General features: G+C 35.9%; 1 protein-coding gene across 6 annotated transcripts in view; it reads right to left on the bottom strand.

Annotated features, from left to right (window-relative positions):
* Positions 1 to 17,475, bottom strand: part of HEATR5B (HEAT repeat containing 5B) — a 92,047-nt gene that overhangs the window by 32,749 nt on the left and 41,823 nt on the right. For all 6 annotated transcript variants that reach the window (XM_022574088.3, XM_089923270.1, XM_089923271.1 and 3 more), the window contains 6 exons: positions 17,095 to 17,264; positions 10,957 to 11,101; positions 7,763 to 8,002; positions 6,635 to 6,886; positions 4,367 to 4,548; positions 2,168 to 2,236 (listed from right to left, as the gene is read on the bottom strand). In XM_022574088.3, coding sequence (XP_022429796.1) covers positions 2,168 to 2,236; positions 4,367 to 4,548; positions 6,635 to 6,886; positions 7,763 to 8,002; positions 10,957 to 11,101; positions 17,095 to 17,264 — 1,058 coding nt within the window. The remainder of the gene's footprint in view (positions 1 to 2,167; positions 2,237 to 4,366; positions 4,549 to 6,634; positions 6,887 to 7,762; positions 8,003 to 10,956; positions 11,102 to 17,094; positions 17,265 to 17,475) is intronic.

Here is a 17,475-nt window from a genome sequence, read left to right as displayed (position 1 = left end):
ATCGAGAATTTGGTGCTAAGTTTGCTTTGCAAAAACCTAAGTACCTTCTCCACTTTAAAGAACATGAAACCAGAAACTGCAGATACTACATTATAGGTTTGGTTTATGAAGAAAGACAAAGCAAAACTGAATCAGCAAAATCATACTTAGAGAAAAGACTCTGGCCTTATATCAAGAGTGGTGAATGAATGTACACTTACAAATTTTAGACTGAAATAAAATATCTAAAGTATGTATTATGTTTATGATTCCAATGCTGCTTTAAATGATTTATTAACCTACTGATTACTGTCCCCAACTGTCCTCAATTGAAAACATTTGAGGGTTTTCCTATAATATCTAAGAATTACTTGATTTTCAGGTTCAACATGATGTTTACTCTAGTAAACAATCTAGGATGCCATGTTTCAAGATCTGCCCGAAGCCAACTTCTTCGGTAACCTTAAAGAAAGAAACTTGCAACCCAATGCTCCAGCTATTTCAAAACCAGGTTTCCTCCCAGAAACAGAAGGACAGGAGGTCAAAAATTTAAGCCTGCCACTAGAAAAGGAGAAACTTCAGAAAGCAGGTAGGGTCACATAAGAAATAAGAAGTGTTTTTTTTCTTAAGATTTTTTTGATGTGGAACATTTTTAAAGCCTTTATTGAATTTGTTACAATATTGCTTCTGTTTTATGTTTTGGCTTTCTGGCTGCAAGGCATGTGGGATCTTAGCTTCCTGACCAGGGATTGAACCTGCACTGCATTGGAAGGCAAAGTCTTAACCACTGGACTGTCAGGGGAGTCCAAGAAATAAGAAGTTTAAGGCAAATTCAGTAATAGGAAATTTTCATACTACTCATTCACAAGATGAAATTCTAATAGCTTTTGCCTTTCTGATGATCAGGAGCTTTATAGGATGTTTTGTCTGCTTAAATATTATGATCTGAAACACTACCATAATACATTTAATTATACATGACTGTGATTTCTGATGTTTGTGTGCCAGTATCCCAATCTAAATGACTTAACCTACTCTAACTCCAAGGTTTGTACCATGATCCACAGACTTCTGTCTTAAACAAGGCTTCCTCTTCTCTCTCTGGCCTGCTGTTGGTGGAAGGAGTTCATTTCTCTGAAGGCCACCATTAAGATAGCAGGCTTCAGAAAAATAAAGTCTAACAGAAGGAGGAGGCAACTCATTGAGCCACAGAGTAATCAAAGTCAGAATTTCAAACCTATCATTGCAAACAGCAGAACATTCTCTGCATAAGGGACACATGTAGCTTGACTGAATTCTAAGCAATAAAGATGGACTACAGGCCTGTACTCCGGAAAACTGAGAAGGATGGAGTTGCTTCTCTTCTATCCTTAGGTTAGCAGACAAAGAATTGGATTTTTTTGAAAGATTAGAGCTTAATGCACAAATCCTTTTTCAGGACGAAGCATGAAAAAGATGAACTTATTAAAGGTGTAGGAACATAGGTGCTTCTATAACTCTCTTCAGAAAAAATAATATGAGAATAATCTCCTGGAATCAATTTTGCAATAAACTTCCATATTGTGAAATTGTCTTTAGGATAATTTAATACACAGAAACTTGTAGAATTTTCACAACCTGTGGTCAAAAACCCTTTTATTACCTATTTATTATTACTATATATTCTTCAATGATTGTAGATTTTGAGATTTTACTTTTATTCTAGTCCCTCTTATGACTTCACATCTCCACTGACTACTGGACAATGTAAGAGCTATGTATTCCAAAGTCATGCCCTCAGTTACAGCAAAAAAAAAATGTGATTAATAGTTAGTACTTCATCATTTCACACAGAATAAAAAAGGAAACTATCACTGTTGTATTTCTGAGATAAAAATAAATACTATTTGGGGCTTCCCTGGTGGTGCAGTGGTTGAGAGTCCGCCTGCCGATGCAGGGGACACGGGTTCGTGCCCCGGTCCGGGAAGATCCCACATGCCGCAGGGCGGCTGGGCCTGTAAGCCATGGCCGCTGAGCCTGCGTGTCCGGAGCCTGTGCTCCACAATGGGAGAGGCCACAACAGTGAGAGGCCCGCGTACCGCAAAAAAAATAAATAAATACTATTTGATTTTCTTTCTTGGAAGTGAAATTCTAAGATATCTATAAATTTATAGAAGATAACTATTGAAAATTCTATTTTTCTTCTTACCTGGCAAGCTTTTGCTATTATGTCTGATGGAGTATCTTGTGAAAAGGCTGGTCTTAGAGCAGCTCCCACCTAGAAAAATGAATACAAGCATTTTATTTTTAAAGATAAGTAGTAAACCTTTTGTGTCTTTGGAGATGAAAACACACAAAACACATCTTTGTTCCTTTCCTTTTTATCTCTCTTTTTGGTGACAATAAACTCAATTATACCAGTCTTCTTTTGCTTTCCAGGAGATTATCATTATCCAATCTGTATGATCCTATACCAAACAGGCAATTAATCTTATTTCTTTTTCATTTATTTTTAATAGTAAATAGGATTTTCTGACAAAGCCACATGTGCCCAGAGATAACAGAAAACTGCTATTTTTTTCTATCTATATTCCTGAACATATTTCTAATAGTATTTACTTCATGGGTGAATCTCATATAACTGAGATTAAAGGCTCAATTTCTTTAAATAACTGAGTAGTACTAAAAATTCACAGTTACTAAAAGACCTTAAAAATCATTTCACCTCAAAAAGAGACGCTTTAAAAGAAGGTTGCTCAAGAAATATTAATGTACTGTTGTCATAGTAATAAATGAAGAAATATGAGCTTTAGTTTTTTTTATCCAAGTACTAACCAGGTCCAGCCTGCTTAGAGCTTTAGTTTTAATAAGCCAGTATCAGTCACAGATTCTTAGATATATTACATTTAATATGTAGGAGCTGAATTAGGAATTAAATATAGTCAACTCCTAATTTGAGATTTCTTCCATTACACTAGGTAAAGATACCTGATTTAGATAATTTACTTTAAAATGGTTTATGAAAAAAAAAGTGAGAGAGTGAGAGAATGTGTGTGTGTATATGTGTTGAGTGTAGAGAGAAAGAAAAAAGTCAATGTTAAAGGAAATGAGGCAAAATTCTCAATTGGCAAATATGAATGAAGGATGAAGGGTATGACAGGTTTTTTTGTACTATTCTTGCAATTATTTCTGTACGTTTGAAATTATTTCTAAATAGAAAGATTTTTTTAAAAAGACCATCGTTCTGATAGGCTGGGTATTTGGAAGTAAATAATTATATACAGGTTTTCTACAGTCATTTGGCCTAGAAAGTATAACTTCTTTACCTATACTTATGATGGAAAAAAATGGACTATACATTATCCACACTTTTTAATTTTGTGTATGTTTGAACACAGATTTTAGATGAAGTATGATGTGTCTAGAGCCAAGATTTTGGTACAATCACAGTGAAAAAAAAGTTCGGTCTTTTCTTACTAACATAAGTTTTTTTCGCCTTCACACAATCCATTACTAGGATTACATCTATTGTACCTCTTTTGAAGAACATAAATATAGGCATAAATTTCAGGGGAAACAAGTATATCTCTGTTTAGAATATAATAAAAAAATCTTTTAAAAGTATACAATTCTTTCAGTAATATTTTTCACTATTATTAAAAGTTAATTTATCCTTCAGCATACAAGAGGCAATTGCTGCTTTTTAAAAAAATTTATTTATTAATTTTTGGCTGTGTTGGGTCTTAGTTGCGACACATGGGATCTTAGTTGTGGCATGCGGGATCTTTCGTTGTGGCGTGCAGGCTTCTCTGTGGTGCACAGGCTCCAGAGCACGTGGGCTCACAGCTTGCGGCACATGGGCTCTCTACTTGAGGTCATGAGCTCAGTAGCTGTGGTGTGTAGGCTTGCTTGCCCTGCAGCATGTGGGATCTTAGTTCCCCAACCAGGGATGGAACCCGCGTCCCCTGCATTGGAAGGCAGATTCTTTACCACTGGACCACCAGTGAAGTCCCAAGGCAATTGCTTTTTATTTTAAAAAATGCTTATCAAGTCTTGGCATATAAAATAACAGCAGTAAATCCACAACACTCTTTAAATGTTCCTTTTATCTTTTAAATGGCATGGCTAAATATCTAAACATAAGACTGGAAAGCCAGGCTGGAACATCTATTCTAGTTTTATCACTAATAGTACATCATGACTTAAAAATAGTGACAAGTTTTATACAATTGTTTCTTCAACTGTGAATTGATTCAAATTGTGTAACAGGCAATGGGAGTAAAGATATGCATTCTACATGAATAAATAGGTTACAGGTCCAAATACATTTCTCCAGGGGATCTTCACTTCTTTAATCTTCACTTTTCAAAAGATCAGTTTTAATTTTGAAACAAATAAAATATCTCACATTGGCTTGATACTGCTCCAGAATCACATGACCTGGAAATTCTGGCTCAGGCACAGATGCAAACTTCTTGATAATGTCTTCAAGTGCTTGGAGCCCAGCCATCCGCAGCTGGTTACTATGATCGGTTGCAGCCATGAATGCCATGCGAATCAGGTCAGAGAGATGAAGTACCAAGAGGTCATCTAAAAATAAAAATAGAAGGCAAAAAGGAAAACATTTCCAAAATTAAGTGTAATCACATAAAAATATGGAATGAAATAAACTTCTTTAAAAAAGCATTTATGATCCACATATTTCACCATGTTTAAAATAACAAAGATACACTTTCAAGAAAGTTTCTATATCATGATCTCTCAAGAATATTGGTAAACCTTTATACAATAACACTGACGACATTGTAAACTGACATCTGAAGCAAAATAACTGATTGTCATAATTTTCCCCAAAAGAGCTTGTAATTTTTTGTCAGCGGAGGTTGGCAAATTTTTTTTGTAAAGAAACAGATAGTAAATATTTTTGGCTTTGCTGGCCATATAATTTCTAACTACTCAACTCTGCTGTTGTAGTATGTACAAAGACCATATGTACACAAATGGTTACACTGTGCTCCAATAAAACTATTTATAAAAACAGACTGCAGGCTAGATTTGGACTGTAAGCTGTAGTTTACCAACCCGTACTCTGGAAAAGATTTTTATAAGGACAAGATGTAAAAAAGGGAAGCTTTTTTCCTTTTAGCCTTAGAGTAAAGGCCGCCCTAGATCAGTCCTATCAAAGCTTAAAAGCAAGGCAATTGTTCCCAGAATGAAACTGCTATATCTTCTCTACACAGTCTCTACCTACACCCTCTCTCAAATCAAGACCTCTATCTTTTTCCCAAATCCAAGGTGATGAACTCCTAACGTGGGGGAGAAGAAAGGGGCACTGGGCAGAAACTCCAAAATGGGGAGAGAATTCGGGGACTGATAGAGGTTTATTGCATTCTGGGATCTTCTGGCCCACAGAACTATAAGTTAATAAACTTCTGTTATTTTAAGCCACTAAGTTTGCAGTCATTTATTATAGCAACAATAGAAAACTAATACATCCAGCCTTTTCTACCTGGAAAACCCTCTCTCTGCCTCTAAAACCCAGCTTCAAAATGATCCCTTCTGTGAGGTCTTCCCTGGCACTTCAGGAAACGAGTAGCAGTTTTTTATGTTCCCAAAGTTTTTTATGTTCCTTCCACTATTGGGATATATGATTATTTTTGAGTGATAACTTTGCCTCTTTTTCTTCTAGACTAGAAATTCTTCAAGAGCAAGGACTATGTTTTTTTCTTCTTTGGATCCCCAATGGGAAGTAAAGAACAAGATTCGGTAAATATCTGATGAATAATGACATGATTAAAGACACCCTGTTCACAACATATTGTGCTTTGCTGGTACCCTATATTCAGATTCCAATTTTATACATAGTTTAATACTGTTTTACTTTCTGTTTTTTAGTCCATTTGTGAGTTTTACTGCTTCTTATACACAACAAAGTAAACTGAAAGGCATTTTTAACATATAGACTTCAATACAGATAACATACACGATGTGTCTTCAGATATTTTAAAAAATGACACGATGACGAAGAGACAACAAAGTATAAGATAAGACAGTCTGTTACTCTACCACCTCTCTCAGCTTCTCTGGATTTCTTCATTTGTAAGTGAAGATACTGGCCTGATGATCTCTTTGTAAATTCCCTATAATATCTGATCCAGGGGATATACGGTATAAAAGCTTACAAATGATCAAAAAGTAAAAGGTTTCAGTAATAAACGGTTTTCACCTTTTCAAAAATACCTAATAGCTGTTCTGAAATCTGAGAGTTTGAAATCTGCCATGGCATTCATGAATTCTGACATTCTCCAAGGCTGGGGATTGCCAAACTCACTTTATTTATTCACCTTAAACTTTTGCTAAAAGTAGGATAAGGTACCAAGGAAACATAAGTTACTGCCATCATTATGCTTAGGACCATCATTATCCTTAGGGCAAATGACTAAGATAAATATATCTTACGATAGATAGATATATAACTTTGGACTGCTTTCCTCAACTTATCTTCCCAATAGGGATCAGAAGTTGGACAGTATGTAGAGAGGACAGAAAACAAAGGTAAAAGGCAAGAAAACGTACAATAAATGAAAGGCATAGTCTAAAGCATGTTACAAAGCAGTAAAATATTTCAAACCTATAAAAATATTCTGGGGAAAAGAAGTACTGATTTTTAATTTACTTGTAGGGTTTCGCAGTTTAGCAGAACGTGCCATAGCAAGATCAAAGTGAGCCTGGTCTGCATTCTCACACAAATTGATGATTCGACACAGGCAATCAGCAGCAAATACTCGAGTGGCCCAGCGAGGTGCCACAAAGGGCTTTGATTTATCTTCTTCTCCTAGTGTGGTAAACATGGTATCATCATCCATCTCATCTTTCTTTTCAAATTCTTCATCTTTTCCACTACTTAAGGGAGTTGCAGTACTCATATCTGTAACAAAAATAAAAGCATATTATAACAACCTTACATACAGCAAAAACCATGCTTTAGAAATAGTACTGTTTGGTGATATCTAATTTAAAACCAGTAGAAAACAGTAGAATTGGCAAGGTTTTTCTTTTAAACAATCAATAAAAAGCCAAGGAGGGGGAGTGGGAGGTACAAACTATTTGGTGTAAGACAGACTCAAGGACGTATTATACAACATGGGGAATAGAGCCAATAATTTTGTAATAACTGTGAATGGAAAGTAATCTTTAAAAATTATATAAAAATTTACAATGAATAAAAAATTTAAAAAGATAGCAGCCAGCAGTTTTCAACTTGAAATTCAATAATACTGTTTTGTCTTCATTGTATGTACTCTCACAATGACTTTACTTTTATGAAAGCTATGATGGTTGTTCTGTTTATGACAGCCATATAAAGTTTCTCCTTAAAATAACTATATTTAATTTAAAAAATAAATAAAAATAGAAATTAAAAAACCAGGGAAAGAATAACATAAAAATATTTTTTATATTTCACTAGTTTTACATCTTATGTCAAATGACAGAGTAGCCTGGGATTTTTATATATGAAAATTAGTTTGAACTTAGTCATTTGTCAAAAATAACCAAAGTTCATTAGTTTGTAATATAATTTAATCTTCAACATTTTACAGGGATTTACAGATTTAAAATTATTAGTATTTTAAAATGTAAGCTCTATGTATCTGTAATGTAATATATGTATCTAAATATATCTATATATGGTGTATATCTATATATGCATCTATATCTATACATGGTATATATCTATAGATATATATCAAAATTAAATAATTTTCATTATCTTAAGAATATATTTTATATATTAAATACATACCACTAGAAGCTGCTAGGACATCTTTACAAAGCATTAGCCAATGGGAAAGTTTTTCTACAGCCAGTGATGACAGCATATGTCCCAAAGTATCATGAATATCAGAACATAATTTTCTATCTGTCTCCCGGTCTAGCATTCCAAAAAGAAGTCCCTCAAGACCAGTTTCTGTTATATTAACACCCTGGTGCCGGCAATGGACATCACTTCGAGAACTAACTCCAGGTGCAAAAGGACTGACATCTGAAAAACAATTTTTACAAATGAACTTGTATAGGATTTTATCGTATACTACAGGTAACAATTATGTTAAAGAACATGATTTACATGTAAATTCACAATAACAACAAAACCAGCTAGCTATATACACAATTTAACTATGGTCTCCAATTTACCTATCTTTAGAATTAGAATTTTATCTGACAATAAAGGTAAAAACCCTGATCTTTAAGACTGTTTATTCTGTGGTATTTTAAACAAATCTCCAGGGAATGCTCATTAAATATATATTTGATTTTAACAACAAAAAGTGTGGGAAAGAGACATTTTTAAATAGATTTAATAGTCTGAAAAAATTATTGCTATATATGTTGGGTGAACGAATTGAAACTTATTTAGTCTTCTAGTTCAGATTTTACAAATCTATAAAGCTAGAACACAAATTATAAATAGATTATATCCTAAAAGTTTATTTAAAAATTGGGAAAGGGGCTTCCCTGGTGGCGCAGTGGTTGGGGGTCCGCCTGCCGATGCAGGGGATGCGGGTTCGTGCCCCGGTCCGGGAGGATCCCGCGTGCCACAGAGCGGCTGGGCCTGTGAGCCATGGCCGCTGAGCCTGTGCGTCCAGAGCCTGTGCTCCGCAGCGGGAGAGGCCGCGGCAGTGAGAGGCCCGAATATCTCAAAAAAAAAAAAAAAAAAATTGGGAAAATCCTGCCCAATCAAAAGTTGTTATGAAATAGTACTTAAATTTCTTGCTTTATCTGAAACTCTTTTTATTCTTATAAACAGTAGAACAACTGGCAGCCTTTAAGAATGAATATTAGGCTCCCCGAAGTCCAAAGCCCTCTGAACCTTGAAGAGAGTGATAAAGAGGGATGAGGGCTGAAAAGTGGCTTTTTAAAATTGAGTCACTCCAAAGACAGAATAAGGGGAGGTTTGCAGAAAATAGCCACAGTGAGGGGAATTCAAAGACAGTAGGAAAGGGAAGGTTCCAAGGAGGGAACATTACGGACAGATTAGGCACAGAGGCCTATTTTTCACTTAGCAGTATACAGTGAATATTTTCCCGTATCAAGAATTTTACTTCCACGACGTGAATTTTCATGACTACATAGCAAACCATTGAATTAGGAGTACATTAACTGATTAACCATTGAGGATGAATTCCTAAAAAAGGAATTGCTAGGTCAAAGGGTAAGCACAGTTTGAAAACTCTGAGGATATACTGACAAAAAAATCCTCCAGAAAAGCTGTATGACTTTACATTTCTATCAGCAGTATAAGAAATTTCTCTTTTATTCATATCTCCCCCAACACTGGTTAAAATCATTATTTTATTATCGGTCAGTTTTATAGAAGAAAAATGCTATCTTATGATTGTATTAACTTGCAACTATTCAATCACTAGAGGTTAAAGGTATTTCATATGTTGATATTTCTCCTTTGATAAAACACCTCTTTTGTGTGCTCTCATGATTTTTACAGATGCATAGAAGAGTTACCATAGCAGATCCGAGACTACCCTATTAAGGCCTGATATTACGGGAACTGGGTTTCAGGAAGGTTCCCATCATTTCCTGATAAAAGTGGCTTACTGTGCCTAAATCATCTGTACCAACAATATAGTTTATGCTGAACATCTGCTTTCCTTCTGAGAGTCTGAACTTTTGGTATATGCCAGGCAGACCATGCCTATTTGACCAGTCCCCAATAAAAATCTTGGGCACTGAGTGTCTAGCAAGATTCGCTAGCAGACAACATTTCACATGTGTTGTCACAACTTGCTGTGTGACTCCATGGGGAGTGGACTCTTGGAATCTTGTGCCTGGTTTGCTCTAGACTTCACTCCATTTATCCTCTCCCTTTGCCGATTTTGCCTTGTATCCTTTTGCTGTAATAAATCACAGCCATAAGCGTGACTATATGCTGAGTCCTAGCAAATCATCAAACCTGGGGGGTGGTCTTAGGCCCCCTGGCACACTAATTTGTAAAAGCTTTAAAAATATAAAAAATATAAATGCACACATTTAATACAATAAGCATATTTTGAAACTATCTTTCCCTCTCTTAGTTTGTCTCTTTCAATTTTGATTATGGTGACTGACATCTAGAAGTTTTGAAATTTTACATGTATTCAGGAGAATTCTGTAACTACTTTTGGTGCTATGTTTTCTCTCCAAAAAGCAGTGATGTTTACTGTTAGACTTTTATAATAAACTTCTTTTACATTCTACAGTACAGTATGCTTGTTAATAGAGCTCTTATTACACTATGGTAAAACTGAAGTTATTTTGGTATGTTGCTTCTTAGTATCCAAGCAACTTCTATGCATTAGGAAGCTCTTATAAGTAAAACTTTTCTCTCACAATAGGGGAAATCTCTGCCAAGCTCTGAAAAAGTTCCCAAACCACCTATCCCTAGAATCAGAAGACCAGCTACAAATTCAAGCTATACTTAAAACTCTCCCAAAAGCAAAAAGAACTGAAGAAAGTGAAGATCCACCTTTCGTTACCCAAACATCTACTGACACTTCACAGTTTTACTGGTTACTTTGGTCTTACCTTCTTCAAGGAAAAGTTACATCACAAAAGGTTAACTACTGTCAAAGACTGGAAGCTTTCAGGTAACCCTAAAATAGATAATTTCTCTTTTCAGAAGCCTACTAATGATACAAGGCAATATCCTTAGAGTTAGTCATCCCTTATACAGCTAAAACATTCTCAAGGGATGGCGGAAGTGTCCTGATACTAAATGCTACAAAACATTTTTTTCAGCTATGAAATTTTAAAAAAGGTAAAAATGTAAAGTTACCAAGAAAACTACATGGGAATTTTAAAAGTGATAACAGTTTTATTTTACCTAAAAGAATAAGAAAATTGACCATATTTCAATGCAAAAATGTTATTTAATAAGTAATACTCATTTGAAATGTTAAAATACTTAAAACAAAAAGAATATTGACCAATAATATAACTTACTAGCACCACTGCTCTCTTTGTCCCCTGCATTTTTTGCTAGGCTCATGGCATATTCGCATACTTCAGCTGCTTCTCTTTGTGCAAGCTGCCGGAGACATGCCACAGCTGCTCGTCGAAGTAACAAATGGGAACTACATAAGTGAACCTGTAAACCACAACAGTTTTAGACTTTTCTTAAAAAAAGCTGTAATCTCACTTGCCTAATGAATATATATGAACACCTTACTTGTGAAGAGGCTCTTCATTTAACCACCTCAGTTGTTTAAGATCTAGCCAAATAATGGCCTTTTCAATAAATAGTAATACCAATAAAATGTATAAAGAATATTTTAGTAGCCTATAAAATAACTGCCCCAAGACTTGGGCACTAAAGATCACAAAATATACTTAGATTAAAATCCAGAAAGATCTTTTGCACATCTTATTTTACACATGGTCGTACTAAATTCTGTCAATGAAATTTTTTAAGTGCACAGAGATTAACTGTAGTGAATGAACAGTTAGGGGGCAGAACACAGAGTAAGAATTGAAAGCAAAGGGGGGTGTATAGTAAAATAAAAAACCAAAATCAAGCAAACATAAATATCTGAAAAGAACTGCAAAATGGATCCTTTCGGTATAGCATTTTTTAAAATCTCACAAGTTCGTGAAAGAATCAATATAGTACACTCTAATACATGAAGTAAAGTATAAGAGGCAGTACTGCATAATAATTAAGAGCTCAGGCTCCAGGTGCCAGACTGGATTTGAATCTTGGCTCTGCACTTACTCCTGTGTGATTAGACAAGTCAGACAAGTTACTTAACCTCTCTGTGCCTTGTTTGCCCATATGTGAAATGGGGATAGTAATTCTTCACAGGAATATAGGGAAAATAAAATAAGTTAAAATAAGTATTTTACTTAGAACAGTGGATGACACATGGTAATTGCTCAATAAACGTTAGCTATTATCACTATTACTATAAATCTGACTCATTGAGAAAATATTATGTTCCATATGCTGCTTTTTAAGCAAGGAAGTAAGTAATATATTTTAGAAAGAATCTCATCCAGAAATGATGGGGGGGGAAATAAAATAATAAATAAGTGATGTAGAATACATAACTCCTTCACAATGCTAGATAATATATTTTTATCCTCTTAATATAGCATTTGTAACTTATTTTTGTGTAAAACTCACAGCCCATGAAATTATGCCAAGTATTAAAAAAAGAAAATATAACTGAGAAGAGAAAACCTGACAGATCAGATTTTTTTCAACAGAATATATTTTTTTCACGTCTCTTCCTGAAAATAAAGACGTTTTGGAACTGGCAAATATCCTATAATTAGAAAAGTTAAGCATGATCATATGAGATGGGAAGAACAAGTATCTCGGAGTTTCTGCCTTTTTATCTGTACAATGGGGACAATGTCCACCTTACCTCTATCTTACACAACTGTGGTAAGAACAAAGCATTAAATATATATGAAGCAGAACACCATACATTTAATTACATAAATTTAATTACAACTAAATAGAATTATAGCTAAGAAAATACACTCAACAAATGCTGACTAGCAGAATCGAAGTGAAAGAAATAAAACATTTTAAGGTTAACAAAGTGTTTTCAAAAACTCAATTTCAATGATTCTGAGGTGTACTCTCCCACCCCATTTTAACATCTCTGATATTAGAGATGCAAATTATCATTAATGGTGTCTTACAGCCACTGTAAACCAGGTAACAACAAAGTTGTATTTGTTTGAAAACTTTCCCTTGACACTTCCTGGTAAAATCCACAAAATGTCAGGAATAAGCCATATTAAATTTGATAAAAATATATGGCTTCGTGCAGACTTCCTAGCTGCTTAGATATAATCACAATCTACTGTGACATCCATCAGTATAGCTTGGTTTAGCTTTGCTCTTGAACTTTATATAAATGGAACCATGAAGTCTGTTCTCTTCTGTGTCTGGTTTCTTTTTAGCAGTATGTCTGTGAAATTCATCCATGTGATTCCATGTAACAGTTCATTCATTTTTATTGTTGTGTAATATTTTATTGAAGAATTATATCACTATTTATCCACTCTGCTGATTGGTGGACACTTAGGTTGTTTCTGGGTTTTGGCTAGTATGAATAACCAAGCAATGAACATTCCTGTACATGTTTTTTGCACACATGTGCATGCATTTCTGTCAGGTATTTACTTTAGAGTGGAGTTGCTGGGTTATACTGTATGCACACTTTCAACTTTTTGTAGATTATGCCTCATTGTTTTCCGAAGAAGCTGGTTTTTTTTTTCTTACATTCCACAAACCTTAGGAATTTGTGTGCTGCTTGCTCCTACATTAAGACCTCTACCTTCCTATAAAAAGCTCTGTTATTTAAACTTTATGTTACCTTGCTATCCTATCCCTTCTGTGCCTGCCATATACTTATATCATGGTCAACTGGATATCCCTGCTCTGTCACTGACGACATGGGCATTCAGCTCAAGTCTTCCTCTCACTGACATCTCCTATAATTTTCCCAGATGACGTAAATGCCATGTGTGGAATAAATGTGCACAGGAGAATGACTGGTCACATGGTATAAAAAGCACCCACTTGCCAGGAGGGAAATAACACTAATTCAGAGTGGTGGTTGTTCTTTCAAAAACACATTTTGAACAGTTCTATCATTAGATACATTTTAATACTTTTAGATCGTTTAATCAAGATTACTATGGTGAAACTTACCTCTTAATACATTTGCTGAAAAAAATCGTATTTCATTTGTGTTAGGTATTACACGTGGTATCACATGATACGGCCATTTCTGGTGGCAATGACTGAGTAGAGACGAACATGAAATTGATAAAAATCATCACTGATTTCACTAATTTGGATGAATCCATGTGTGGACTGATTTTTAGAGAGTGTCAAAGATTTGGTAATGAATACAGCTCGAAGGGCATTTGGCAACATGCAAACAAGTTAGCCACTTGAGTGGCCCTCTGTCTCATCTTTATCTGCCATGCCATCTCCTTCCCACCAGTTTTTTGGAAGAGGTTCAGGAAAGTACTCCAACATGCCTTGTAATAAAACCCTTGATGTGCTACGGAAATCATTTTGGAAACATTATCTGCGTTAACACATAGGAAACTCATTGTGTTCCCTACGGCTTACTGATAACCTCCACTGAGATAAAGAAATTCATGTTATTACTTGACCAGATCATCTTAAATGTGCTCCATCTCATAAGGTCAACTTTCACAGAATAATTACATTTAAGGAGGAAGGAAATCGAGGGAGGAAGCAGACCATTTGAGGAGTGTGTGTCTGCATCTTCATCACATTTATCAGTTGCCTATTAGAGCTGTATCCTGTAACAAGTCCACCTTGCTCAAGAGATGCCATCTGTGCCCTCAGAACTTGGCATTAGGCCATGGCTTTTGGCAGGATGGTACATATCTTGTTGCAGAATGCAATCTAGTGTATACTATTAGTTGACTATTTTCTTTGTGGATGTTCTCTGTAAACATTTCATGTGCATCTGGTTTCCACCCTGCAGCACACCTTGACGGTCTGGGACTGATTCAGTTCCCTCTGGTCTACGGTGAAAAGGAGCAAATCTTGTTGAGTAAAGCTAAATATACCACACCAGATCTAATGGCTAAGATCTTGGCCTTTCAGTTCCTTTACCTCCTCCTGGATAACCTTCTCTTCCCTTTCCTCAACAATATTCTCCCACGGTTACCTCTACGGTGCCCTTCTTGCTCCTCTTGTCTTTACCTTCCTCCCTCACCCAAATGAGATTCCATAACCCATCATTTCAGCACTGTCTTGTTAATATCCTTCCCTCCCCCATCCTGCTGTCATTTAAGTGAATCTGCTTGGCCAAAGTCCAACTATGAATGTATCAGCATACCTGCTCAATGCCTGCACCTAAGATGTTTACAGCTATTGGAGAAAAATCTCACAACTAGATGCACTAGTACCATCATAAATCACACAACGGGGCTGAAGAGGGTCACTAACCTCTACTGAACCCTCGGAACTATCACAGAATCTTTTATTTCTGTAGTTACTTCAATCTCCCACATCCCATTCTCCTCAAACTTCTGATCCTCCTCTTTGCTCCCTCATTCACAGAACTTGATCTTCCCTATTACTTGATTAAGAAAGTACCAGTCATTATATAATAACTCCCTCAACTTCCAGTCACCAAATCCAAAACCCACCTGTGTCTACACTCATCCTCTCCGTGTCTACATTCATCCTCTCCTCCTTTCTTCATTTTGCACTGGAAGAGATACCCCCCTACTTGTGTCCTGAAAACTATGCCACTGGAAACCTTGGAGGATTAACTATTCCCTCTCTGTCCTACACCTTTAACTCTCCCACCTTACTGGCTCCATCTTGTCAACATATAAACACGCTCACTCTTCTCACTACCGTAGAAGTAAAAGCATCTCTTTTGACGCCATCACCCACTTGACCTATGGTCTATCCTCTGTCCTCTCCTTTACAGTCAAACTTCTGGAAAGAAGTTCCTGTTCACATTCCATATGTAACCCGGTATATTTGGGCTTCCGTTTGTACCACTCTACCAGATGAGCTCTTGCTAAGGACACCATGTGACAAAAGTCAAAGGACACACTGTAGCTGTCATCTTATTTGATCTCTTGACAGTATTTGATATGGCTGACCACTCTGCTACTCCACCTGGCACCTGTGAACACCACAACCTCTATTTTCCTTTTTAACTCTCTGACTGCTCTTTCATGTTTTTTGCTGACTCTTTTTCCTTTACTAAATTTTATATACTGGGTTCCTCATTCAGCACTCTCTCCCTGGCGATCTCATCTACTCCTATGTCTTTACCATTTAAATGCTCATGCCTCCCAAGTGAACCTCTCCAACCAGACTTCTCTTTTCCGAGCTCCAGGTCCACGTAACTATTCAAATGTCTAAAACTGAATTACTGATATCCACTCTTTCAGACCTTCTCCTATTCCAGTGCTGCCAATCTCAGGAAGTTATATTACTTTGCTCAAGTCAGAAACCTGGGTCACATCCTTCCTCCATCCCCTAATTAACCAACAAATTCTACCAATCCTTTTTCCTAAATATCACTCAAATCCATCTATTTTTCCCCATTCCCATTGCTACTAACTTGGAAAAGTCATTTTCCTCTCCATCCCTAGACCACCATAATTCCTACCCTGTAGAGTCCATTCGCCACTATGCAGCAAGAATGAAATGTAAAAAGTGCAAATCTGATCATGTTACTCCCCTGTGGAATTCCTTCTAATGGTTCCCAATCACTTGCAGAATAAAGTCCAAAGTTTTAACATATCTAGAAAGTCTGCAAGATGTGTCACCTGGCTAATTGTCCAGCTTCATCTTGTGACCCTATGACCCACCTACCCCTCTTCTCTCTTAGCCTTAACCACACTGACTAAAAGGTTCCTAAAATGCATCCCCTCCTTCTCATCTCAGGGCCTTTCACATATTTTTCCCTCTGCCTAAAAATAAGTGCTGTTACTCTAACGTCACGCTTTTCCCCAAACTAACTCCTATTTATCCTACCTACAGTTCACACCTTACATATCATTTTTTCAGGGAAATCTTTTCTGAATGCCTGGGTTATGATAGGCTCCCCTGTTATATGCTCTCCTGTAGCCTCTTTTAGCACTTATTTGTAAATAATCATTGTTGACCATATTCCCTTTAAACTATAAACTCCATTATGACAGAGGCGTCATCTTGTCTCATCCACAAATGTATCCCTAGTACTTTGCACAGTTCCTGACATATAGCAACCTCTCAATAAATATTTGTTCAGTGAATCAATTAACAACTGTGATGATAGTAACAGATCCTCAGAAGTTAACAAGCAAACTTTAGGAAAAAGAATTCTGAGTGGGAAAGACTGAAAATATGATACATTCTTAGCCAAGAAATGAACAGTTCATTAAAATATTTCTTAAAGGGTAAAAAGGAAAATCAGTGAATAAAATGAATAGTCATAAAATGACTACTAAGCTGAAACTCTGGAATGAATAGCCCAGGAAACATGTTTTTTTGTTTTGGCCTAGTCTGATCTTTTGGGAAACAAATTTGGGGCTCCCTAATTAAATCAATGAATGAAATAGCTTCATACTTACACAAAGGCTAGGAACGAGACTAGACAGATTGACATGTCGTGGTGCAAACATGTGAAGCTGCTGAAGGCAAGATATGGCAGCTGCCTGCACGAGAGAATCTGAATGGTCCTGGGTTATTGCACAACCCACCAAACAAGAAGAACGGATTGTGGATATTGTTGCTCCATTCCCTAGAAGCAAAGTCAAAGAGAACATAAAGTACAATGATTTTATTAGTAACACCAAAAATGTCCCTAGAAAATAATTATCTTCTAAATAACCCCTCTTTCTAAACAAACAAACAAAAAAGTACACCTGAAATTAATACAACACTGTAAATCAACTGTACTTCAATTAAAAAAAAAGAATAACTGTTGAATTAACATTAACTAGTATGTTTGC

The sequence above is a fragment of the Delphinapterus leucas genome, chromosome 13, assembly GCF_059928025.1.
Source record: "Delphinapterus leucas isolate spDelLeu-1000000601 "Yukka" chromosome 13, BTC_Dleu_Yukka2, whole genome shotgun sequence".
NCBI classification, from domain to species: Eukaryota; Metazoa; Chordata; class Mammalia; order Artiodactyla; family Monodontidae; genus Delphinapterus; species Delphinapterus leucas.
This window is presented reverse-complemented; position numbering and strand designations above follow the sequence as displayed.